The 25,360-nt window shown below is 49.2% G+C and overlaps 1 protein-coding gene across 3 annotated transcripts in view; it reads left to right on the forward strand.

The window, feature by feature from the left end:
- LOC145349516 (dedicator of cytokinesis protein 9-like) overlaps window positions 1-25,360 on the forward strand; it is a 305,922-nt gene that overhangs the window by 205,189 nt on the left and 75,373 nt on the right. For all 3 annotated transcript variants that reach the window (XM_080198064.1, XM_080198065.1, XM_080198063.1), the window contains exons 28-35: window positions 2,746-2,892; window positions 4,469-4,552; window positions 5,478-5,589; window positions 13,260-13,438; window positions 18,182-18,298; window positions 19,809-19,932; window positions 20,530-20,663; window positions 24,245-24,353. In XM_080198064.1, coding sequence (XP_080054190.1) covers window positions 2,746-2,892; window positions 4,469-4,552; window positions 5,478-5,589; window positions 13,260-13,438; window positions 18,182-18,298; window positions 19,809-19,932; window positions 20,530-20,663; window positions 24,245-24,353 — 1,006 coding nt within the window. The remainder of the gene's footprint in view (window positions 1-2,745; window positions 2,893-4,468; window positions 4,553-5,477; window positions 5,590-13,259; window positions 13,439-18,181; window positions 18,299-19,808; window positions 19,933-20,529; window positions 20,664-24,244; window positions 24,354-25,360) is intronic.

The raw sequence follows: 25,360 nt of genomic DNA on the forward strand, positions 1-25,360 counted from the left end.
CCCTCGTGCCCCTCACTGAGGGTGTTGGATTTCTCCAGGGAGGAGTCTTGTGCCGTGTAAACACCAGCATAGACCAGTGGGTCTGAGGGACCTATTAATGTGCCGTGAGTTCCACAAGGTGGTTAATTATCACCAATACACGTTCACCTAATGAGATGTTTCAGAGCTATTAAGCCGCATTAATCACTTGCCTTCAGTCTCGTGTTTGCACTTGCTGCTGGCTGTTCCAGAAATGTATTCCAAGTATCCGGGACACTTCTGTTTTATATTTTGTTCATATCCAGCAACATATCAGCCATCTGTCTGCTACCGACACGCAAAAAGTAAGTTAATTTTTGTGGTGCTTGTAGTGACTTCAATCAGGCCGTTGAGGTTGGCCTACTGGAGTACGAGCTCCCTGATTAAGGATCACTAAGTTAATTCAATTTTGCTTATTTGATTGGACAACAAAAGATGCCCCCAATTAAGGAGTGAAAGGGCCAATCAGGGAGTCTTTTCCTTGTATTTAACCAGGGGTGTGTCAGTTCCTCTGGCACGCCCGAAGGTAGACTGCCGCCTGCGAGCATTCTGTGTACTGCCATTGGAGTTGTAAATAAAGGGATTGTGGTTAAGGGACTTCTGCCTCTGAAAACTTATGACGGTGCTAAACATTACTCCCGTTTGGGAAGAGTTTCGCTGCCATTGTGTAAGAACAAGTGACGTGGTTTAAAACCCACAGATGAAGCATTCGGAAGTATAAACACTTAATGAGGAGAGACTAAATTGGTTAGGATTATATTCACTGGAGTTTAGAAACTTATAAAAACTCATAGAAACTTATAAAGTTCTAACAGGGTTAGACAGGGTAGATTCAGGAAGAATGGTCCCAGTGGTGGGGGGAGTCTAGAATTAGAAGTCATAGTTTGAGGATAAAGGGGGGGTAAACCTTTTAGAACTGAGGTGAGGAGAGAAGTGTATAGTAGTGAATTCACTAACACAGAGTGTAGTTGAGGCCAAAACATTGTGCGATTTCAAGAAGAAATTAGATACAGCTCTTGGAGCTTAGGGATCGAGGGATATGGAGGGGGGAGGTGGAAGGGGGGATCGGGGATATTGAATTCGATGATCAGCCATGATCAAAATGAACGACAGAGCAGGCTTGAAAGGCCGAATGGCCTACTCCTGCTTCCAGTTTCTGTGTTTCTATCTAAAGTGCCCCAGATTCACAAAATGGTGTGCTGCACCCTGCCCAGTATCGAGGTGGGGAAGGGGGGTGGCACTGCGCCCTGCCCAGGACCGAGGGGGTGCTGTGCCCTCTTTTGGGTGTGATGTTAAACGGGGTGTCTGGAAAAGAACCCCGGCAGCATTTTGAAGAAGAGCGGGGGAGATTCACTCCGATGTTCTGGTTATCTGTTCATTGTCACATTGCTATGCTTGGGATCTTGCTGTGCACATTTTCAACACCACAGCAGCGACGTCGCGTCAAAAGGTTGGCCCCTTGATGTTTGTCGGTTGTCCCCTGAGGAAAGATCGGGCAGGCTGGGCCTAGACTCGTTCAAGCTCAGAACAATGAGAGGTGATCTCCTCATTCAAATCTAAAACCCTGAGGGACGCCTGTCAAAGTGAGATGGCAGCACCCCCTGCTGCCAATCGGTGCCCATTACACCACCAGATGACAGTGGCCCTCCCCGTGGGAGTCAATGGAGATGGCCGCTCCGCCCATCCTGGAAATTCAGGCTGTGATAAAGAAACTTTGGGGCATGTTGAGATGATACAAGTTGCTGTGGTCCTTGCCCCTGCATTCGAGACCAATCAGAGGTGACCTCATTGAGACGTATAACATTGGAACTTTTTTCCCTCAGGTGATGGTGAATCTTTGGAATTCTCTACCCGAGAAGGCTGCGGTTACTCAGCATGTTCAAGATTGTTAGATATCTAGGTATAAAAGATATTAAGAGGAATGAGGGTAGTGTGGGAAAATAGCATTGAAACCAAAGGCCAGGCAAGATCTAGTTGAATGGTAGAGAGGGGCCACATGGCCGCCTCCTTGTTCCTACATGCAGATCATTGCCAGGATGTTGGAAGTGTGGCAGTCGGTGTGTGCACAGCAAGATTCCACAAATAACCTTGAGATGCCAACATGATGGTGTTGACTTAGTGATAAATCTTGGTCAGGGCTCTGGGGAAATCTTCCTCTTCAAAATAATCTCTTTCGTTTACGAAGGGGGGTGTTTTAAGAAGGAGAAGGGGTTTGAGAAGGGGGAGGATTTTAAGAAAGGGGGCAGTTAAAGTCAAGAGGATGGTTGAATGAGAACATTCAAAAGGTAACTGAAGACACAGCCACCAATGCCGGGGGGACAAATATCCAGGAACCTCAAGAGGCCGGAATTGGAGGAACGCAGAGATCCCGGGAGAGGTGTGTGGGGATGGAGGGGGTTGCAGAGATCTTGGGAGAGGCGTGTGGGGATGGAGGAAGTCGCAGAGATCCCGGGAGAGGTGTGTGGGGATGGAGGGGGTTGCAGAGATCTTGGGAGAGGTGTGTGGGGATGGAGGAAGTTGCAGAGACCCTGGGAGAGGCGTGTGGGGATGGAGGAAGTCGCAGAGATCCCGGGAGAGGTGTGTGGGGATGGAGGAGGTTGCAGAGATTGCAGAAAGGTGAAGCCACAGAGGGATTTGAAAATAGGGATGAGTTTTTTAAACAGAGCATTGAAAACGGTAGTTATTATTTTGATGTTCTGAAAGGTCCCTGTGATCTGGTTTCTTTAGTTATTCCGGAATCAGCGTTTCCCTGCATCTTACCAGCACACCGTGGAGACTCTTGTTAACCTGTTAATGCCGCATATCACCCAGAAATACAAAGACAAGCCAGAGGAGGCTCGTAACGCAAATCACAGCCTGGCTGTCTTCATTAAGGTACGAATCATCAGAACGAACCTCTCCCTCAGTCCACATTGACATCTGTGTAAGTGTAGATTCAATATTTACCAGCCTTGAGATCCTGAAATTGATCAGGCGGATATTCAGGAGCAATATCTGATGGATCGAATTTTAATCTTCACCATGATTTTGGAGGCTGAAATTTGGCCGATTTAAACTTTTTACAAATTACTTTTCACTCTGAAACTTGTGGTGCATGGATTTCTGATTGTTGCAATGTTCAGAGTCAATCCAACTGTCTGTGTGCCCCAGCGATCTTGTAGAATAATAAAACAACCCTTAAATACAAACTGCAAATACTGGAAATACTCAGCGAGTCTGACGGCGTCTGTGGAGAGAGAAACCGAGGTGGTATTGTGGTGATGTCACTGGCCTGGTAATGCCAAGAGGATGGTGTTGGTTTGGCTCAGTTGGCTGGACGGCTGGTTCGCGATGCAGAGCAACGCCAACAGCATGGGTTCGATTCCTGTACCAGCTGAGGTTATTCCTGACCCCTACACCTTGCCCCTCACCTGAGGTGTGGTGACCCTCAGGCTAAAATCACCACCAGTCTGCTCTCCCCCTCAGAGTGAAGAGCGGCCTATGGTCATCTGGGATTCTGACAACCTTACCGTTTTTTTAACCTTTCTGTAATCCCAAGGCCCAGGTTTATGCTGTGGGGGCACAGGTTCAAATCCCACCTGACTTGCAAATGTATCGCCTCCATTCCACCACTGTTGCTGGGTCAAAGTCCTGGAGCTCTGGCCCTAACAGCACTGTGGGTGTACCTACGATGCATGGACTACAGCGGCTCAAGAAGGCAGCTCACCACCACCACCACCTCAAGGGGCAATTAAGGATGGGTAATAAATGCTGGTCTAACCAGCAATGCTCAATCCTGTGAATGAATTTTTAAATAAACCCCAATGTTTCTTGATGTCGTACTTTGTTTTTTTTTAACATTGGTGTAAAGCTTGGAGCAAGTTACAGGAGTTGTATCAATGTAAGTTGTTATGGATAGAGGCCAAGAGGAGGAAAGTTTGAACCATTGTGCAGTCCTGTTTGATTGGGAGTGTGTAGAATGTGTCACATCATGCACATCAATAACCTTTGGAAGGTTAGGTTTTTTTAAATTCAGTTCTATGGGATGTGGGTCTCGCTGGCTGGGCCAGCATTTATTACCCATCCCTAACTGCCCTCCATTTCAGAGGGCATTTCAGAGTCAACCACATTGCTGTCGTATGTAGGCCAGACTGGGTCAGGGTGGCAGATTTCCTTCGCTCAAGGACATTATGAACCAGATGGGTTTTTCCAACGATCGACAACAGTTTCATGGTCATCAGTAGATTCTTAATTCCAGATAATTTGAGTTGAAGTTTCACCATCTGCCAAGGTGGGATTCGAACGTGAGTCTCCAGAACGTTACCCTGGGTCTCTGGATTGCGAGTCCAGTGATGATACCAGCACGCCACTGCCTTCCCTGACGATGGAAGTGGGTGTGGGGGAAGGTAAATCAGTCAGAACACAAAATTCCCACCTGGTGATTACTTATCTGCTCTCTTATAATTTGCAGAGATGCTTCTCACTGATGGACAGAGGATTTGTCTTCAAGCAAATTAACAATTACATGAAGTGGTTCAGTCCAGGAAACCCAAAGGTTGGCGTGATATTTCCTTGGCTCATGTTTGCAACAGTGCTTCAAATGTTTGCATTCTCGCTGGGCACCCAAGAAAACTGTGCGCTGTGTGTAATTGTAAATTAATTGTATTGTGGGTCACGCGTTTGGAACCTTGCAGTTCGGGGCTGGAATGCATTTGCAAAGTGGCTTTCTCTTCTTGCGGAGGAATTAATTTTGGATGGCACAGTGGTTAGCACTGCTGCCTCACAGCGCCCAGGGACATGGGTTCAATTCCAGCCTCGGGTCACTGTCTGTGTAGAGTTTGCACATTCTCCTCGTGTCTGCATGGGTTTCCTTCAGGTGCTCCGGTTTCCTCCCACCCTCCAAAAATGTGCAGGTTAGGTTAATTAAGATAGATAGAAGCTGGGAGGTTTTTTTCCACTGGCGGGTGAAACTAGAAGTAGGGGGCATGGTCTCAAAATAAAGGGGAGCAGATTTAGGACTGAGTTGAGGAGGAACTTCTTCACATAAAGGGTTGTGGATCTGTGGAATTCCCTGCCCAGTGAAGCAGTTGAGGGTCCCTCATTGAGTGTCTTTAAGGCAAAGATAGGTAGATTTTTGAACAGTAAAGGAATTAAGGGTTATGGTGAGCGGGCGGGTAAGTGGAGCTGAGTCCACAATAGGATTGTATTGAATAGCGGGGCAGGCCCGAGGGGCCAGATGGCCAACTCCTGCTTCTAGTTCTGACACTTGGCCGTGCTAAATTAATCCTCGTGTCAGGGGAACTGAGGGGGTAAATGTGTGGGAATAGGGGCCTGGGTGGAATTGGGGTTGGTACATACTCCGTTGACCGAATGGGGACTCCTCCTGCGCTGCAGGGATGGCGTGTTGCAGCCACGTGAAGCGCGGTGTTGGGTGCAGAGCGTTTAACGTGTAATTCCTGACGGCAGCTGCTCTCTTTCAGACGCTGTTCGAGTTGAAATTCGAGTTTCTGCGGGTCATCTGCAACCACGAGCACTACATCCCGCTGAACCTGCCCATGCCCTTCGGAAAGGGCAGAATTCAGAGATATCAAGGTAACTTGCTTCGGAAAGATAAGCCGCAACCGTACGGTGTGAACTGCTGGCTGTTGCAGCACTTGTAGAGCTTTGAGTTTTTAGTTTGATTTTTAATTTGACTTTTTTTTTAGGGAATTGCTCATTGCTAATGGTTGCTTCATTCTTTTTGTGGTCTCCCCCCACTCCTCCTCCTCCCCCCCACCCTCCCAAACCCCATTTGTTTTTCTCTTCTGTTCATTAGCATTTCTTTCACCAACTCTGGAGTCATGTACTGCTCCTGTAGGTAGGTATCTGAGATGTTAGTGCCTGCTTATTACGTTTACTCAACCAGGAAGCATCTTACACTTCTCAAAAAAAAAACTCTCCTGCAAGTTCTTCTTCCGTCAGTTCCAACATTGGGAAGATAAGAATGTAAATTTTAATTTTTAAATTGCGGCTGTAAGCCTCGATCCACGCTGGTGATCTTTCTTACTGAGCTCCCCGCAGTTCCAACACGGCATCCAGCCAAAAACTCTTCCTGCCTTCTCGCAGTGGTCCAGGTATTCCTATCTTCTTGGATTGAAGAAACGTGGTTTTCGATTATTTTTGTTTTCCGTCCACTGGGGAAATGAGAGTCGAAACGGGGTTGAGGAGGGAAAGGGAATCTCACAGACGGGTTACAGCGCAGAAGGAGACCATTCAGCCCTCTTGTGTCTGTGCCAGCTCACTACCAGGTCAGTTCAGTGAGTCCTCCCTCCGGCACAGCCCTGCAAATTTTTTTGCTCTTTAGTACAAATAGACAAATTGCTAAAAGTAGCTGCAGGGATCAAAATTAAAAATAAACCATGCACTGGTGTTTATTTGTATCGAGATAGAATTAAAGAGTAGAGGACTTATGCTCAACTTGTATCTAACCTTGGTTAGAGCTGATTCCGAGGACTCTGCTCGCTGCCATGTTAGGGAAAAGATATAGAGGCACGTTGAGATTGCGAAGGAAGATTCGTGAGGCTGGTGTCAGAACGGCGAGGTTATATCTGTCAGCGGAGGAGGGTCACATCTTTTCTCTAGAAAGGCAGAGGGTGACCCTAAGAGAGGTGTCCACAATTCTGAAAGGTTTGGAGAGAGTTGATGGAGACTGTTCCCTCTTGTGGGGAAGAGCATAACTCAAGGTCATCTTTAGAAGGTAGTCACCAAGAAATCCGATCGGGAGTTCAGGAGGGTGGGGAGAACGTGACGTGTCTTTAAGGATGGCCACATGAGGGATAAAGCAATAGAAGGTTATGATGACAGCTTGGGAAAGATGGGAGGAGGGTTGAGTGGAATATAAACATTGGTTTGGACTCTTGCCAGCCTTTTGCAGGGCTGTATAATCAGTATAACACAAATGTAAAAATGGAAACTGTGTTTTAATCTGCCACGTTGATTACTTTCTTTAACACAAGCGGATTGGTGGCAACATTGTGAGAAGGCTAAACAGTAATGTTTAATTTGTGTGTGAGTTGAATTTGACGACTTCTGGGATTTCAGTGAGAAAATTTTACCTGATGTGGAAGGAGGTGAGAGAAGCTTCCTGGCAGTTGAGTGACTGAACCGATCACTTGTTTGATCTCAGTGTAATAAGACTCATTTGGGTTTGCGTGTGTTTCCCGTGTGTGTGTTTGCGTGTGTTTCCCGTGTGTGTGTTTGCGTGTGTTTCCCGTGTGTGTGTTTGCGTGTGTTTCCCGTGTGTGTGTTTGCGTGTGTTTCCCGTGTGTGTTTGCGTGTGTTTCCCGTGTGTGTGTTTGCGTGTGTTTCCCATGTGTGCACGCGCGCCTTTCCCGTGTGTGATCTTTTGAGTACCATGAGCATTTTCAGCACAATTTTTTTTTTAATTGAAAGGGGGTTATAAATTGGGAGCTGCTTCTCCAGTAATTAGGGATTGTAAACGAAACATTCCTGAAGATTCCAGGTCCAAATCTTGGACTTTCCCGTGCCTCAATTTTCTTTAAAGTTGATGGGGTGAATTTTACCATCCCGCCTGCCACGGGAATCGTTGCGGGCGAGGGACGGACCGCAGAGAGATCCGTTAACCTCGGGAGGGATTTTCTGGTTTCGGGACGAGCGCAGTTGGAAAATCCCGTCGATATCGCAGTGCGTATCTGTGTCGCCCGAGGGAGATCCCCCAGGGCTTTCTCTTGACACGAGCGGCGAGCTGTTACAGTTTTGCTGCTTTTTACCGGCTGCCGAGGCAGCTCCCGGCGGAACTGCAACAGTTTCGCCAAACACGGTGCCCCCGATCTGTGAGGCACCTGAGATGAGGTGGCACAGCGGGTTGGCACTGCTGCCTCACAGCGCCAGGGACCCGGGTTCAATCCCAGCCCGGGTCACACGTTTATGTGGAGTTCGCACGTCCTCCCAGTGTCCGCTTGGGTTCCCTCCGCCTGGGAACATCACCGTCTGCAAGTTCCCCTCCGAGTTGCTCACCTCGGAAGTAGACCGGCCGTTCCTTCACTGTCACTGGGTCAAAATCCTGGAACTCCCTCCCTAACAGCACTGTGGGTGTACCTACACCACAGGGACTGCAGCGGTTCAGGAAGGCAACTCACTACCATCTTCTCGAGGGCAAATTGGAACCAGTAACAAATGTTGGTCACATCCTTGGGAGTAATTTTTCTAAAAACAAACTGCTGTAAAATGCATGGAAAACTTGAATCCTGAACCGAAGGGCGGGAATTTACAGTCTCACTGGTCCCGAGATGATAAAGTCCTGCCCCAGGTCACCGGTCTACCCCTCGCCCGCTCCGATTCCCGGGGTGGGTGCGATGGTAAAGTTTCTCCTTCATTATTGGACAGTCCAATATTTACACAACACGGTTTCCGCAGAGGCGAAAGGATTTGAAATCTGTCTGGGAGGTTCAGGGATTTACACAGCGCTGTGTGATTGGATCCTGGTGAAGGCAGTGTGTGTGTGTGTGTGTGTGTGTGGGGAATGGGATATGTCGGAGTGCTGGGGTGTGTCCTGTACCCAGTGTGTGTTCACGGCCCGGTTGTCCTGCATGGCGCCTTGGCTGCTTTGCCGTTGATTGACATCTCCCCGTGACGCGACCTGCCGCGGAACTGGCCGTCTGCCGTTGTGTGCACTTCCCTGGTCTGCAGTTTGATCTGGTTTTGCGGTGCTTTATTACCACAGAGTGGCTTGATGTGTCTAAAAGAATGAAGTGTACTCCATCTATTTCTTAACGGTGCAAGTTTGCATGTGTTTGAGATGCTCGTGGTTTGACATTGTGGAAATACGATGACCTGCCCACCAGTAAATTTAGTGTGTACGCCAGCTTCATCTCCGCAGTCAAATAGGATGCTCGCTTTCTGCCCCCTCCTCCTCCTCCTCCTCCTCCTGCCCCCCTCTCCTCCTCCTCCTCCTCCTCCTGCCCCCCTCTCCTCCTCCTCCTCCTCCTCCTCCTCCTCCTCCTCCTCCTCCTGCCCCCTCTCCCTCTCCCTCCTCCTCCTCCTCCTTCCCCATCTCCCTCCTCCTCCTCCTCCTCCTCCTGCCCCCCTCCTCCTCCTCCTGCCCCCTCTCCTCCTCCTCCTCCTGCCCCCCCTCTCCTCCTCCTCCTCCTGCCCCCCTCTCCTCCTCCTCCTGCCCCCTCTCCTCCTCCTCCTCCTGCCCCCCTCTCCTCCTCCTGCCCCCTTCTCCTCCTCCTCCTCCTGCCCCCTTCTCCTCCTCCTCCTCCTGCCCCCCTCTCCTCCTCCTGCCCCCCTCTCCTCTCCTCCTCCTCCTCCTCCTCCTGCCTCCTCCTCCTCCTCCTGCCCCCTTCTCCTCCTCCTCCTCCTGCCTCCTCCTCCTCCTCCTGCCCTCCTCCTCCTACTCCTCCTCCTTCTCCTCCTCCTCCTCCTCCTCCTGCCCTCCTCCTCCTCCTACTCCTCCTCCTGCCTCCTCCTCCTCCTCCTGCCCCCTTCTCCTCCTCCTCTTCCTGCCCCCCTCTCCTCCCCCTCCCCCTCCTGGCCCCTTCTCCCCCTTCTCCTCCTCCTCCTCCTGCCCCCCTCTCCTCCCCCTCCCCCTCCTGCCCCCTTCTCCCCCCTCCTCCTCCTCCTCCTCCTCCTCCTCCTCCTCCTCCTCCTGCCCCCCTCTCCCCCTCCTCCTCCTGCCCCCCTCTCCTCCCCCTCCTCCTCCTGCCCCCTTCTCCTTCTCCTCCTCCTCCTGCCCCCCTCTCCCTCCTCCTCCTCCTCCTGCCCCCCTCTCCCTCCTCCTCCTCCTCCTGCCCCCCTCTCCCTCCTCCTGCTCCTCCTCCTTCCCCCTCTCCCTCCTCCTCCTCCTCCTCCTCCTCCTCCTCCTCCCCCTCTTCCCCCCCCTCCTCCCCCCTCTTCCTCCTGCCCCCTCTCCTGGTGAAGGGACCCTTGCGGGGGGAGAATATTGGATGATTTTTCTAACAGCACGAGGTTCATTTTCTGCTCCCTTCACAAGTTGAAGGAAAGTTCAGAGTTTTCACCGATCTCCAGTCACGCCCAATGTCCTCGTTCTGTTACAACACGTTGAACGTGAGAAACCTTTGATTTCAGGAGGAATTTGGGTGGGATCTGGAGGGAAATAAACTCGCTGCATCCCGGGGATAGAGTGAGGGGTGTGTGTGGGGGGGGCCGTGCGTGGGCCTGACTGGATTGCTCTGCAGAGAGCCGACATGGTCTGAGCGGGCCGAATGGCCTCCTGTGCTGTAAATGATTCTGTGGGTCTGACACTCGGACCATCCCTGGAACCCGCTCCCCGGTGAGGGTCACATTCCTGAGTTTAGCTCGGGTCTCTTTGTGTTTGGATGCTGCTCCTTCCCGATTCCCATTCCCGGAACAGTCGCTCTCAGCTGTGGCCACGCGGCAGAGGGGAACGCCAGCTCCAAGAGTCACTTACACAGATGTTGCATTCTGAGTGAAATTATACAGATGTATTTTTGAAACTAGGCTGCATTCCCTTCAGGATTGAAGATTGTGAGCTGATATAATTGAAACGTTCAAGTCAAGACCCACAGGATTAAGAAGAGGTTTTTCTGCATGAATCTATCGCCCTGTGACCTCTACATTGGCCTTCTCCTGCACTGTCAGGATTCTATGAACACATTCAGTCCATCAAGCCTGCACTGACTCCAATCCCACTCAGGTCCTATCCCCGTGACCCGACACTTTTTACCCTCCTAATCCCCATCACATTAGTGTCAATTTTTTAGTGTGGTCAATCCTTCGTCACCATCTCAATCCCCCCCGCATCCTCCCCCTCTCCTCTGGCCTCCTCCCGTCCCCCTCCTCTCCTCTCACCCTCCCCTCTCCTCCCGTCCCCTCCTCTCCTCTCACCCTCCCCTCTCCTCCCGTCCCCCCTCCTCTCCTCTCTCCTCCCGTCCCCCCTCCTCTCCTCTCCTCCCGCGCCCCTCCCTCCCTCTCTCCTCCTCCCCGTTGCCCTGGGGGACACGGTACTCTATAAATGTTGTCATAATCAAGTTTTAAATCTAGCTAAACATAATCCTTCTACCTTTCAATTTGATCCCCCTCAAATTAAACCCTGCTGACTGATTTATCTGCCCGTACTTGTGCGGGGTATTTTGATAACTCAGTTGCTGCCTTCTGGACATTTCTGTCACATTTAATTGCCTTTTACTTACCGACGATTCCCTTCCCATCGTTTCCAAATACCTTGTCCCACCACCTTCAGAACAGGATCCAACATTGGGGATCTCTCCCGGGAACAGAAGCAGGAGTGGGCCATTCAGCCCCTCAAGCCTGTCCCACCATTCACTCGGATCATGGCTGCCCTGTGTCGGCCTCCGTTCCTCGGTCGGTCAAATATTTACCCACCTCCACTTTAAACCCTTCCAACAATCCGGCCTCCCTCTGGGAGAGAGAATTCCAGAGAATCACCACCCTCTGTGAGAAGGAATTCCGACACAGCTCAGTTTTAAATGACCGGTCCTTTATCTTGTAGTTTTGCCCCTTCGTTCCAGACTCTCACGCTGGTGAAAACACTGATTGTGTTTCTGATATTCGATAAATCAGTTTACCTGAGTCTTTGCTTGTTGCTGGGCTAAACGATAGTTTGTTCTTTGTTAAGCGATTCTCTGTAATTCTTGCCCTGTTCCTGCCTGCTGTTCCGACTCCTATCCCATTCTTTCTGCCGATTTGCTTTCACTCCATGTCCCCCTGGGTACCGGGGTTCGTGCCACTGGAAGTAGCCTCCTTATCCACTCGGATTAAAGCCCCATCATGAGTATTGCGTCTGTCAGAATTCCTACGCTGCCCTGTCACTCAGCGAGTTACCGAATCTGGGATGTGCTGCCTGACAGGGTGGTGGATTGTAACCCAGTGGGATCACGAGGGTTGCTCCTTCAAAGACCTAACATGTGCGTGATGGGCTGAATGGCCTCCGTCACTAACTCATGATCCCATGACTGTAGCAAATCATTATGCCTGGGGGAAGGTTTAAATCTGAACTCCCGCTGCCTCAGAAAAGCAGCCAGCATAAATTAAGGACCCCACGCACCCCGGACATTCTCTCTTCCATCTTCTTCCATTGGGAAAAAGATACAAAAGTCTGGGGTCACGTACCAACCGACCCAAGAATAGCTTCTCCCCTGAATGGACCTACCCTGCACTAAGTTGATCCTTCTCTACATCTGAGCTGTGACTGTAACACTACATTCTGCACTCTCTCCTTTCCTTCTCTATGAATGGTACGCTTTGTCTGTATAGCGCGCAAGAAACAATACTTCTCACTGTATCCCAGTGCGTGTGGCAATAATAAATCAAATCAAAAATCAGCTTGTATTTCCTGCTAGCCCATCCAGGTAAGAAAGAGTCTCCCCGCTTTGTTTGGTGTGTAGTTTTTGGGGGGAGGCAGGAGAGGATGTGGAGAGAGAGGGAAGGCTCCCTGGAGGAGGTGCTGGCTCTCCTGAGTGTTTTTAGATGAGGAAACACGAAGCGAGTGGAATCGGCTGCCGTCGGTGGCGGTAGAGGCGAACTCGCTGGGGTCTTTTAAGAGACTTCTGGATGAGTACATGGGATTTAATGGGATTGGGAGTTACGGATAGTTCTGTGGCCTGGTAGGTATGGATATGATCGGCGTGAGTTGTGGGCCGAAGGGCCTGTTTGTGCTGTAGTGTTTTTAATGTTCTACGACGAGTAGAATGAAAGCAAAATACCGCGGATGCTGGAAATCTGAGATAAAAACGGGAGGTGCTGGAAACACTCAGCAGGTCTGTGGAGATAGAAACAGAGGTAACGGGAGGGGGGGAATTTTACAGGTGTGTTCGCCTGTACGATCCCGCCTGAGGCCAACAGAATGCCATTCTCCGAGCCTCACCCACCACCCGGAATCGGGGTGGGGCGTGCCGGTAAAATTCCGGTCAACGTTTCAGTTCCGTGATCCGGCTACAGAAGTTTTGATCGCGAGTCGTGTGGAATCAAACCAGCGAGAAATGTGGACGCGAGGGAACAGAACTGTGTTCCAATTTCTGAAGAATCGGAATGGCCCCACCCAGATTCTTAACGTCTGAGACTTCTAAAGTCGGGAGGAAACACTCGGGGGATTTAATTAGAGCTGTTTAGTGGCCAGAGCAATTTCTGTTCCCAGTAAGAATACAAACTGAAGCCCGGCCTGTGTTTAAAGTTCCAATCTTTGTGTTTATTTTCGTAGAGCGGTCAGATTTCAGAGCTCCCAGAATCATCGTTTTCTCCTCACTGTTTTAACTCTTTAGATTTACAGCTTGACTTCACGCTGACCGATGACTTCTGCAAGAATCACTTCCTGGTGGGGCTGTTGCTGAGAGAGGTTGGCAGCGCGCTGCAGGAGTACAGAGACGTCCGTCAGATCGCCATCAGCGTGCTGAAGGGCCTGATGTTCAAACACACCTTCGATGACCGTTACACAGCCAAGGTAGGCAAGGAAGTGTCCGCTGTCTGCCGGGCTGTGGGCGAATGCAATTCCCTGACCCCTCTCCTGCGATTAAGGTCGCGCGACATCCGTTTTAATGCACGGGGAGTCATCGTGGCAAAGGTACGATGTGTTGCTTAGAACAATATTCCAATAAATACTCAGCCCTTCCCGATTGGCAAGAGATCAGGCGGACAGTATCCGACAGGGATACACCTCAAAGTGGAGGGGGGGGAAAAAAAAGCATTCCCACACGGATCTCGCGTTCCCGCGCCCTCGATGCTTACAACAACAACTTGCGTTGGCGTAGCATCTTCAATACAGCCCAACATCCTTGGGCACTTCACTGCAGCACCGCCAACCAGAATCTGTGAGGTGGAGATGCCGGCGTTGGACTGGGGGGGTGGGCACAGTGAGGAGTCTCACCACACCAGGTTAAAGTCCAACGGGCTTGTTTGGAGTCACGAGCTTTCGGAGCGCTGCCCCTTCATCACGGAGCAGTGCTCCGAAAGCTCGTGATACTAAATAAACAGCATTTAAGCAGCAACACCCATTGGGACAGGCTATTAAAAGCTCTGACAAAGAGGTTGGGTTTTAAGTTGAATCTTTGAGGGGAAGGAGAGAGACGGTGATGTTTAGCGTGAGACCCCAGGCAGCTGAACCTTAAGAGTTTTTGTTTGGACAGATCGCAGTATTTTCTTTCTCAGCTCCATTCCAAAGCACAATAATCTCCTGAATATTTAGTCTTCAACTGCTCCCCCTGTGTAAAATCCCTATTGTACAGCCCATCGACCCATTGAATCTTCTCCAACCCAATACCAATAAGGCTTTATTCCCGCAACCCCACGCACCTACCCTGCTGATCCCCCGACATTGGGTCAATGCACCCTAACCCACGCATCTTTGGTCTGTGGGAGGACACCGGAGCACCCGGAGGAGCAGACATGGGGAGAATGTGCAAACTCCACACAAACAGTGACCCGAGCCCGGGTCCCTGGTGCTGTGAGGTAGCAGCGCTAACCGCTGTGCCACCCCATGCATATTGAAAATCAAAGGAACAGCACTGGCTGCTTTCTCTGTCACTCAATTACTGAATATAAAAGGGGAATAAAGTCATTCAGAGTCTGAGAACTTCTTAAACTTCTCAAGGGTGTAGACACACTATAAATGCTGCAAATATCTCCAGTGTGTTTAACGTCCACACAACTACGTAAATGCACAACATAAATTGGCAGCACGATGGTTCGCACTGCTGCCTCACAGCGGCAGGGACCCAGGTTCGATTCCCGGCTCAGGTCACCGTCTGTGCGGAGATTGCGTGTTCTCCCCGTGTCTGCGTGGGTTTCCTCTGGGAGCTCTGGTTTCCTCCCGCACTCCAAAGATGTGCGGGTTAGATGGATTGGCCATGCTAAATTGCCCCTTAGTGGGGACTGGCAGGGTAACTGTGTGGCATTACAGGGATAGGGCCTGGGTGGGATTGTTGTCAGTACAGGCTGGATGGGCCAAATGGCCTCCTTCTGCACTGTAGGGATTCTATGAAATACTGTGGCTGTAAGACAGGTTGGAGACTGGGAATCCTGTGGCCAGCAGCCCCACCTCCTACTGCCCTCCCAGAACTGGGAGGTGGGTCCATCGTGGATGGGCTCACCAATTGGAGAGTTCACCGGGCGCAGGGTCGGTAACCAGAGTGACACCAATTTCGGACAATTGGCGATGGAAACAGAGGGAGGGATGGGAATTTTTTTACACAGTGGGTTTTCTGACCTGGAACCCATTGGCTGAAAGGGCGGGGGAATGGAAAAACATTAGTGACTTTCAAAAAGGGAATTAGATAAATACTCAAAAGGGGAAAAGATTGCAGTTCTGTGGGGACAAGGCCAGGGGGTGTGGAGTCAATTGGATAGCACTTTCAGGAGAGTCATCACAGGCATGATGGGCGAATGGCCACCTTGTGCATTACGATGCAACGATCCCAGCGTTAATGTGAGGCTTCCTTTCTCAGTTTAGTGGATCCAGGGAGGTGGGATCTGTGAGGAGAGTTTGTGATCCATTTGAAGCGGGAAGATATCAATAACTCAGCGTTTGACGTTGCTCAGAATGGGTGCTGTTGGGTTTGGAGCTGGTGTGGAGTCACAGCTCACTCTCACCACCTGGTGGAAGGATGTAACATTGCGGTGCCTTCAAGTGTGCAGCCCCAAGTCAACTTTCTAATTGGTGGAAGGGAAGGACAAGTGGCTCGTAGCCTAACAGCCCCTCCCTGCCCCACACTCCGAGAGCTTGCAAAATACTTGTGAGAAACAGAAGCCAGTCTGACACAGAGGCACTGGGAATTCATTGTTGTTTTCATGATAATTTCTTGAGGGGTACGGTGGTTAACACTGCTGCCTCACAGCACCAGGGACCCGCGTTCGATTCCCAGCACAGGTCACTGTCTGTGTGGAGTTTGCACATTCTCCCCGTGTCTGCGTGGGTTTCCTCCGGGTGCTCTGGTTTCCTCCCACAGTCTGAAAGGCGTGCTGGTTTGGCCAAGCTAAATTCTCCCTCAGTGTACCCGAACAGGCGCCGGAGTGTGGCAGCTAGGAGAGTTTCACAGTAACTTCATTGCAGTGTTAATGTAACCCTACTTGTGATAATAATAAATAAAGTTTAAACTGGAGTGGGCCTGGTCTGCAATAACCACTTCCTGTGAATGAACAAAAAGACTTGACACTGTGCTAGTCCGAGTGGCGAGTCAGAATGGGGGCACTTTGGATCGATTCTGAATGGGAAAGAACACAACCTTACAGTGCAGGGTGAGGCCATTGGGCCCACTCTACCCGTGCTGGCCCTTTGAAGGAGCAATCCAATTAGTTTCCCTCCTCCTCACCACCTGATAGGATAAGAAATAGGAGCAAGACTCGGCCATATAGCCCGTCAAACCTGTTTAAAGTTCTTAAAAATTTACTTATTAGTGTTGCAAGTAGGCTTACATTAACGCTGCAATGAAGTTACTGTGAAAAATCTCCTAGCCGCCACACTCCGGCGCCTGTTTGGGTACACTGAGAGAGAATTTAACACGGCCAATCCGCCTGACCAGCACGTCTTTCAGACTGTGGGAGGAAACCGGAGCGCCCGGAGGAAACCCACGCAGACACAGGGAGAATGTGCAGTCTCCACACAAACAGTGACCCAAGACCAGAATTGAGTCCGGGCTCGTGGCACCGTGAGGCAGCAGTGCTAACCACTGTGCCACCCTTGATGTTCCAGCATTCAGTAAGACCCCTGGCTGATAGAACTGTGACCTCAGTTCCACTGCCCTCTCTGACAAACTACAGCCCTTGGCTGGTATGTCTCCCCTCATTCCAACAGTGGCCGTTTTTCAAAAGAATTTCAGACATCCTGCGATTGTGGAAGGCACTATATAAATGCAATCTTTCTTTTAACTGTTTTATCATGGTGCTTATATTTAAATTTATTCATGGGACTGTGTGTGTCGCTGCCCAAGACAGTATTTATTACCCTCACTAATTACCCTTGAGTGGCTTGTTTGGCCATTTCAGGGGGCAATTAAGAGTCAGCCACATTGCTGCGGCTCTGGAGTCACATGTAGGCCAGACCGGGTAAGGATGGCAGATTTCCTTCCCTAAAGAACATCAGTGAACCAGATGGGATTTTACAACAGTCGACGATAGTTTCATGCTGAGACTTTTAATTCCAGATTTTTATTGAATTCTAATTTCATCACCAGCTGTGGTGGGATTCGAACCTGGGTCTCCAGAGCTGTGTCTCTGGATTACTACTGGGAGGCAATGGCCTAGTGGTATTGATCAATATGCTATTAATCTAGAAACTCAGCTGATGTTCTGGGGACCCGGGTTCTAGGTTTACTAGGCTGATACCGGAGTTGAGGGGGTTGAGCTATGAGGAGAGGCTGAATAAACTGGGCTTGTACTCGTTAGAGTTTAGAAGAATGAGGGGAGATCTCATTGAGACGTATAAGATGATGAATGGGATGGATAGGATAGAGGTGGAGAGACTCTTCCCACTCAAAAAAGACAATAGGACTAGGGGGCACAGCCTCAAGATAAAAGGGGGGCGGTTTAGAACGGAGTTGAGGAGGAACTTCTTCACTCAAAGGGTGGTGAATCTCTGGAATTCTCTGCCCGTTGAAGTGGTGGAGGCTGCCTCGCTAAATATTTTTAAGACGCGGGTTGATGGGTTCTTGATAAGAGAGGGGATTAAGGGCTATGGGGAGAGGGCGGGAAAGTGGAACTGAGCAGCGACAGATCAGCCATGATCTTATTGAATGGCGGGGCAGGCTCGAAGGGCTAGATGGCCTACTCCTGCTCCTATTTCTTATGTTCTTATGTTCGAATCCCACCTCAGCAGTTGGTGGGATTTGAATTCAATAATAAAAAGGTCTGGAATTTAGAATCTACTGATGACCACGAAGCTATTGTTGGAAAAACCCATCTGATTCACTCATGTCCTTTAGGGAAGGAAATCTGCTGTCCTTACCTGGTCTGGCCTACATGTGACTTCAGAGCCACAGCGATGTGGTTGACTCTGAACTGCCCCCCAAGGGTAACTAGGGATGGACAATAAATGCTGGTCAGCCAGTGACACCCATGTCCCATGAGTGAATTTTAAATAAGTCCAGCGACAATCCTGCTGTGCCACTGCCTCCTTAATGGGGTGTGCAATGTTCCGATGCGAGTGTGGTCGTTCTTCACTTCTCCTCCATGACCCTAATCCTCTCCTTTCCAGAGTCAACAGGCCAGGATTGCCACTCTGTACCTGCCTCTCTTTGGCCTCCTGCTTGAGAATGTGCAGCGCATCAACGTGAAGGACTGCTCCCCGTTCCCCATGAGCCAACCCAGCAACGTGAGTAACTCTGTCCAACGCGGGCGCTGTGGAAACCGGTTTCCTTCCACGCCGGTCCTCGTCATTCCATTGTTGGGCTCCAGCCAGCCTTGCATTGTCCACGTTACACAGATTCATTAGTGACCGCAGCCCTTACTGTTCGAACATTCTCAAAGTGTGGGGTAAACGTGGTGTACATTGATAGAGTGGGCAGACCTGTGACTGATGCAATGGGTGAGTGCGTCAAAGTTTATTCACTTTGGATCCAAAAAATGACCAGTCAGATTGTTTTTGCAATGATGTGAGGCTGGTACTCACTCCTGCCACTGTGCATCTGGAGTGGAGGGAGTGAGTGTTGAAGGTGGTAGATGGGGTGCCAATCAAACGGGGCTGCTTTGTCCTGGATGGTGTCAAGTTTCTTGAGTGTTGTTGGGAGCCGCACTCATCCAGGCAAGTGGGGAGTATTCCATCACACTCCCGACTTGTACTTTGTAGATGGTGGACAGGCTTTGGGGGAGTCAGGAGATGAGTTATTCTCCGCAGGATTCCCAGCCTCTGACCTGCTTTCCAAGACACAGTATTCACTGGGATATTGCCCAGTTCGGTTTCTGGCTGGCAACAACCCCCGCAGAATGTCGATAGGAGAGAGAAGCAGAGAGGCTTGGGGAGGGAAATCCTGTTGTGAGGTTGAACATATTTCAGTTGGATTTTATGTTGTTCCAGTGGGACAACTGAAAAGTTGTCATTAGGGATTTGAGCATTGCTGAAGAAAGAGAAAGGTTGCCAAAGTTTTTCATCTTGCACTCATCAGGACAAAACACAAGAATGCCAAATTTAAAGCAATCACAACAATTTGTACTACAGGAGCAAAGGTTGTTGCTACATGTGCACTCTGGCTGAGGCATTCCCATGGAGAATGCAGTGGGGCAACTTTAAGTTCCTGGGTAATTGGAGAAAGGCATAAGATTTGAAGGTTTGTTTCCAGAGGTTGGGAGATTTGACACTGAGTAAACATCACTGTGGGTTCCCCCCCAGTTTCATTCCACTCGCTGGAAGAAGAGGGCACAGAATTCCTATTGTTGGTAAGGAGGGGACTGAGTAAAATAACAAAACATAAGCAGAAAGTTCTGGAAATGCTCAGCAGGAGACATCACCTGTAGAGAGAGAGAGGAACAAAAGCTGCCGTTACAGGGTGACGATCTTCCATTGGAAGTGGGCGATTGCCATGTTTTTCTGAATCTTAAGCAAGTTCAGAGTGAGGATGAACAGGAGTCGGGAGAGGACAGAGGAAAGGGGAAGGTTTAAAATCAGATGGGGGGGGTGCTGGAGTGATTCAACAACAACTTGTGTTGATATTGCTGCCTTTCGCAGAGTAAACCATCCCACGCAGCTTCACAGGAACATTACCAGATAATCAATTAACCCCAAACCTCGGAGCAGATGCACGGCAGCTTGGTCAGAGAGGTAGGTTTTATCGGAGGGGAGGGAGCGGCCAGAGGTAGAAATAAACCCATTTTGTGTTTTGACGTAGAGCGGAAGAGAGGAGTCGTCGTTCAGCTTGCAAACAGGAAACACCATGCTGACACCGCAGAAACCAGGAAACTCTCTGGATAACAACATGCACAAGGATGTGTTCGGTGTAATTTCTGGCACAGGTGGGAACCTGGAACACAGACTCTCGCTGGCTTTCGCTTCTATCAAACTCTGTCTGCTTGGGTTTGAGTTTACAACCAGTCTGTATCGAATCATAAAATCCCGACAGTGCAGAAGGAGGCCGTTCGGCCCATCGAGTCTGCACCGATCACAATCCCACCCAGGCCCTATCCCCGTAAGCCCATGCATTTACCCTAGCTAATCCCCCGATGCGATACGCAATTTAACGCGGCCAATCCACCTAACCTGCACGTCTTTGGACTGTGGGAGGAAACCCACGCGGATACGGGGAGAATGTGCAAACTCCACACAGGCAGTGACCCGAGGTCGGAATTGAAGCTGGGTCCCTGGTGCTGTGAGGCTGCAGTGCTAACCACTGTGCCACTCCGCTGGGTGTTTGCTGGCCAGCTCACGTCCCGGAAGTGAATTGTCAAGTCCCGGAAGATTAGAAAGCTATCCTCGATGAGAACTGTCGCTGGATTGAAATGAAAGGTGCTATTGGGAGGGTGAATATTTGTAAGCTGCCCGATGTGTGTTACTCAGTAATTTGAAACTTCCCTCTTTGGGATAAGGTCTAACTCCTGTTTATCTGTCGATAGCCTCTCCTCATGGATCCTCTACCCCGACCATCAATGCAGTGAGACACGCAGATTCCCGAGGTTCTCTAATCAGCACGGATTCTGCCACCAGTCTGCCAGAACGGAATGCTGAAAAGAACAACTCTCTCGATAAGGTAGAATTCCACCTCAAGAGCTTTAGCGTTGCAGAAAATATTAATGGTGAACTTAATGCTTAGGCCGTATTCCGTTACAGTGCGTTCGCCATTGGCCCGGAATTCCATCGTTTAGGCGTTTTCCCACACCTTTCGACTCAGGTAGCTTTCCGCTTCCTCGGAATGTGATTGATGACAGCGCAGGGAGAGCGACGAGGAATCTGGGACCTCAGTGAATGAGGAAACAAAGTCTCCCTAATCCAAGTGAGATTTAAGGATTGAGACAGGAACAGAGGAACATTGGAGAAGGAAATCAGCTGAATTAGAGTCAACTCGGGGACAGGGAGTGAAATGAAGAGAGGGAAAGAACGGTGGAATTGAAAGAGAGAAAAAAGAGGCAGGAAAAAAAATTATCTTAGTTTTTTTAAGTTGGAGTTGAAATCTCCAAGTTCGTGATTTGAAGGAATGAGACTCCACACCTGTAATACTTTGCTTCCTGGGCTGGAGAGGTTGATTGGAAGTCACCAGCATAGAATTCAATCATTTTGAAAAAGGCCCTAATCCTGAGAAGCACCAGCTGTAATTTTCACCCACAGTGAGTTTCACAGGTAATTAGCACACAAACGCCACAATTTCCTAAATCCCAGGGGGAGTTTGGGATGAGCTGCTGGTTCCTTGAGGGGGAGCAGAGTGAATTGTCCACCAAGTAGTAGCAAACAAGGAATCTTGCCCTTGGTACAAGTTGCGGGAAGATTTACACATCAGTAATAGTGAGGGCTATTAAGTTTAAATTTATTTACTTATTAGTCACAAGTAGGCTTACATTAACACTACAATGAAGTTACTGTGAAATTCCCCTAGTCGCCACACTTCGGTGCCTGTTCGTGTACACTAATTTAGCATGACCAACGCACTTAATCTGCATATCTTTCGCACTGTAGGAAACCCACACAGACACAGGGAGAATGTGCAGACTCTGCACAGACAGTGACCCAAGCTGGGAATCGAACCCGGCTCCCTGGCGCTGTGAGGCAGCAGTGTTAATCCACTGTGCCATCAAACGCACACCTTTTCAGTGAATTCCAGGCCAGCTTTGATGTGTTTTGTACCATGTCGTTTGAGAATCTAAATGTGTCCTTGCCTCCTTTACACTAACAGAGAGACAGGCTCATTCGAAGACACTCTGCTTTTGCAATGTTGAGTAACAAAGAGGCTGAGGAAAGTTCAAAATCTACCCGGAGGAATTGTGTTACTGTGGATTTTTCCATTTTAACTATCCCAGCCCTGCCGGAGAAGATCTTGCATGCTGCTTTGTCTCTTGAAGTATTTGCCTTTTGCTCACGTATTTGAATGTTTAGCTCTATGTGTGAGTGAACTGGGCTATTATTAGCAACTCCAAATATAGTCTAGATTCATTTCGGGTTGGAGACTGGGAATTCTGCGGAGAGTAACTCACTTCCTGACTCCTCAAAGCCTCTCCACCATCTACAAGGCACAAGTCGGGAGTGTGATGGAATACTCCCCACTTGCCTGGATGGGTGCAGCTCCAGCAACACTCAAGAAGCTCGACACCACCGTCCAGGATAAAGCAGCTGTGTTAACTGGCAGCTCATCCACCACCTTCAACGTTCACTCCCTTCACCACCAGCGCACAGTGGCAGCCGTATGCACCATCTACAAGATGCACTGCAGTAACTGTCCAAGGCTCCTTCAACAGCACTTTCCAAACCCATGACCCCCCCCCCCCCCGCCAACCAAGAGAAACAAGGGTTGCAAATGCATGGGAATATGACCAATTGAAAGTCTGAGAATCATAGAATTCCTGCAGTGTAGGAAAAGGCTTTCGGCCCATCAAGTTTGCATTGATAACAATCCCACCCTAACCCCATAATCCCACATATTTACCCTGCTAATCCCCCTCCAAAGCTAGAGTCAATTAGACATGGTGAATCAACCTAACCAGCACATCTCTGGACTGTGGGAGGAATCCAGAGCACCTGAAGGAAACCCACGCAGACACGGGGAGAATGTGCAAACTCCACACAGGCAGTTACCCGAGCCAGGAATCGAACCCGGGTCCCTCGCACTATGAGGCAGCAGGGCTAACCATTGTACCACCGTGCCGCCCACTCTAATCTACTCACCCTCTTTGACTTGTAACTCTGTCACCGTTCCTTCACTGCCGCTGGGTCAAAATCCTGGAATTCCCTCTCCAAGAACACTGCGGGTGCACCAACAACACGAGGGGCTGCAGCAGTTCAGCAAAGTGGTTGACCACCACCTTCCCGAGGGGTAATTAGGGATGGGCAATAAATACTGGTCTGGCCAGCGACACCCACGTCCAGGAAAGGGAAGAAAAATAAAGACCTCCTGTATTTAATTATACAGACAATTATAGTTTCCTAATTTCTAATACAGCACCAAATGTTTTATCTTCTGAAGCCAGGTTTGGGATTAGCCTGCTTTAGTTGGAATGGGTTATAACTATGATCTCAGTCATGCTTGAATTGGTTTGGGGTCTAACTTATTCCTGGAACTTTTATTACTTTTCCATTTTGAAATAAACAAAAAGACAAATAAAAAGCCGCAAAGCTCTAACTGCTGGAGAAGGTCAGGTCACCGGGATAGCATTTCCATTGAAGCAGAGTTGCTATTAGTAGACATGTCACGAAAGCTTATTTTACTATTTGCTGTGAGTGATTGATTTGATTTGGTTTGGTTTGATTTATTATTGTCACATGTATTAACATACAGTGAAAAGTATTGTTTCTGGCGCGCTGTACTGACAAAGCATACCGTTCATAGAGAAGGCAATGAGAGAGTGCAGAACGTAGTGTTACAGTCAGAGCTAGGGTGTAGAGAAAGATCAACTTAATGCAGGGTAGGTCCATTCAGGGAAGAAGCTGTCCTTGAGTCGGTTGGTACGTGACCTGGATGAAGTCTCATCTGCTTGTCCTAACCTGATTAAACTACACTGACAGACCTGTTGTGTTTTGTGTTTTTGACAAGGCCACGAATTATAGGGAGTTACACAGAACAGTACAGCACAGTACAGGCCCTTCGGCCCTCAATGTTGTGCCGAGCTTTGTCCAAAGCCAAGATCAAGCGATCCCACTCCCTTATAGGATATCGGTATAAATCTGAGCTCTGGGGAATTTAACCCGCAGATTGAGAATGCTTTTCCAGGCCAGTGGTCAGAGACTAGAAAAATGAAATATTTGCAGGGCTGTGGGGAACAGTCGGCGGTGCCCACGTGTCATCCCTGACAGAAAGTACATTTCCAACTGACTTTCAAAGCTGCCCCAAACTTCAGTTCCTCCTATGAAATTATCACACAATTGGTTATTGTGCTGCTTTGTACACTTGCATGGTTTGATGCTTCTTGTGAAGTTGTGTGCGTTTTTTTTTGACCACTTTACAGAAAAAAAAATGGTTTTCGATTCAATAACCCTTCAGAACCCTGATGTAAAAATATTCACCAGTGTTCAAACTAAGTTTCATTCCCTCCTTAAAGCAAAAGGCACGATTTTTGCCTTTGTTTATTCTTTGCTGCTGTTTTTTTTCTGAGTTGGATCTAATGCTCATCACTCTGTCTCCCTCAGAACCAGGGCGGTGTCGGGGGTTCCGTGATACGATGTGACAAGCTGGAACAGACTGAGATACGCAGTCTCCTCATGTGCTTCCTGCATGTGCTAAAAAGCATGTCTGATGGTAGGTCCATTTACTGATTCGAAATGATTTGATTTATTTTTGTCACATGTATTAACATACAGTGAAAAGTGTTGTTTCTTGCGCACTATACAGACAAAGCATACCGTTCATAGAGTACATGGGGAGAAGGAAAGGAGAGAGTGCAGAATGTAGTGTTATAGTCATAGCTTGGGTGTAGAGAAAGATCAACTTCCAAAGTTAAAGTTAAAATGTAAAGTTATTAGTCACAAGTAGGCTCACATCATCACTGCAATGAAGCTACTGTGAAAATCCTCCAGTAGCCACACTCCGGTGCCTGTTCGGGTACACTGAGGGAGAATTTAGCACAGCCAATCCACCTAACCAGCGTGTCTTTCAGACTGTGGGAGGAAACTGGAGCACTCGGAGAAACCCACACAGACACAGGGAGAATGTGCAAACTCCACGCAAACGGTGACCCACGCTGAGAATTGAACCCGGGTCCCTGGCGCTATGAGGCAGCAGTGCTAACCCACTGTGCTACCGCTCCGCCCTTCTATAAATCTATAAGAGATTGAAATGAAAAGTTTTAAAGTTTTTAAAGTTTATTTATTAGTGTCACAAGTAGGATTACACTAACACTGCAGTGAAGTTACTGTGAAAATCCCCTAGTCGCCACACTCCAGTGCCTGTTTGGGAACACTGAGGGAGAATTTAGCATGGCCAATGCACTTAATCTGCACATCTTTTGCACATCTTTCGCACTGTGGGAGGAAACAGGAGCACACGGAGGAAACCCACGCAGATATGGGGAGAATGTGCAGACTCTCCACAGACAGTGACCCAAGCCGGGAATCGAACCTGGGTCCCTGGCACTGTGAGGCCGCAGTGCTAACCCACTGTGCCACCGTGCTGCCCTTCTATAAATCTATAAGAGATGAAAATGAAAAGTTTTAAAGTTTTTAAAGTTTATTTCTTATTGTCACAAGTAAGCTTACATTAACACTGCAGTGAAGTTACTGTGAAAATCCCCTAGTTGCCACACTCCA

This window comes from Carcharhinus amblyrhynchos, chromosome 10 (genome assembly GCF_965287045.1).
Source record: "Carcharhinus amblyrhynchos chromosome 10, sCarAmb.v2.hapA, whole genome shotgun sequence".
In the NCBI taxonomy this organism is placed as follows: Eukaryota; Metazoa; Chordata; class Chondrichthyes; order Carcharhiniformes; family Carcharhinidae; genus Carcharhinus; species Carcharhinus amblyrhynchos.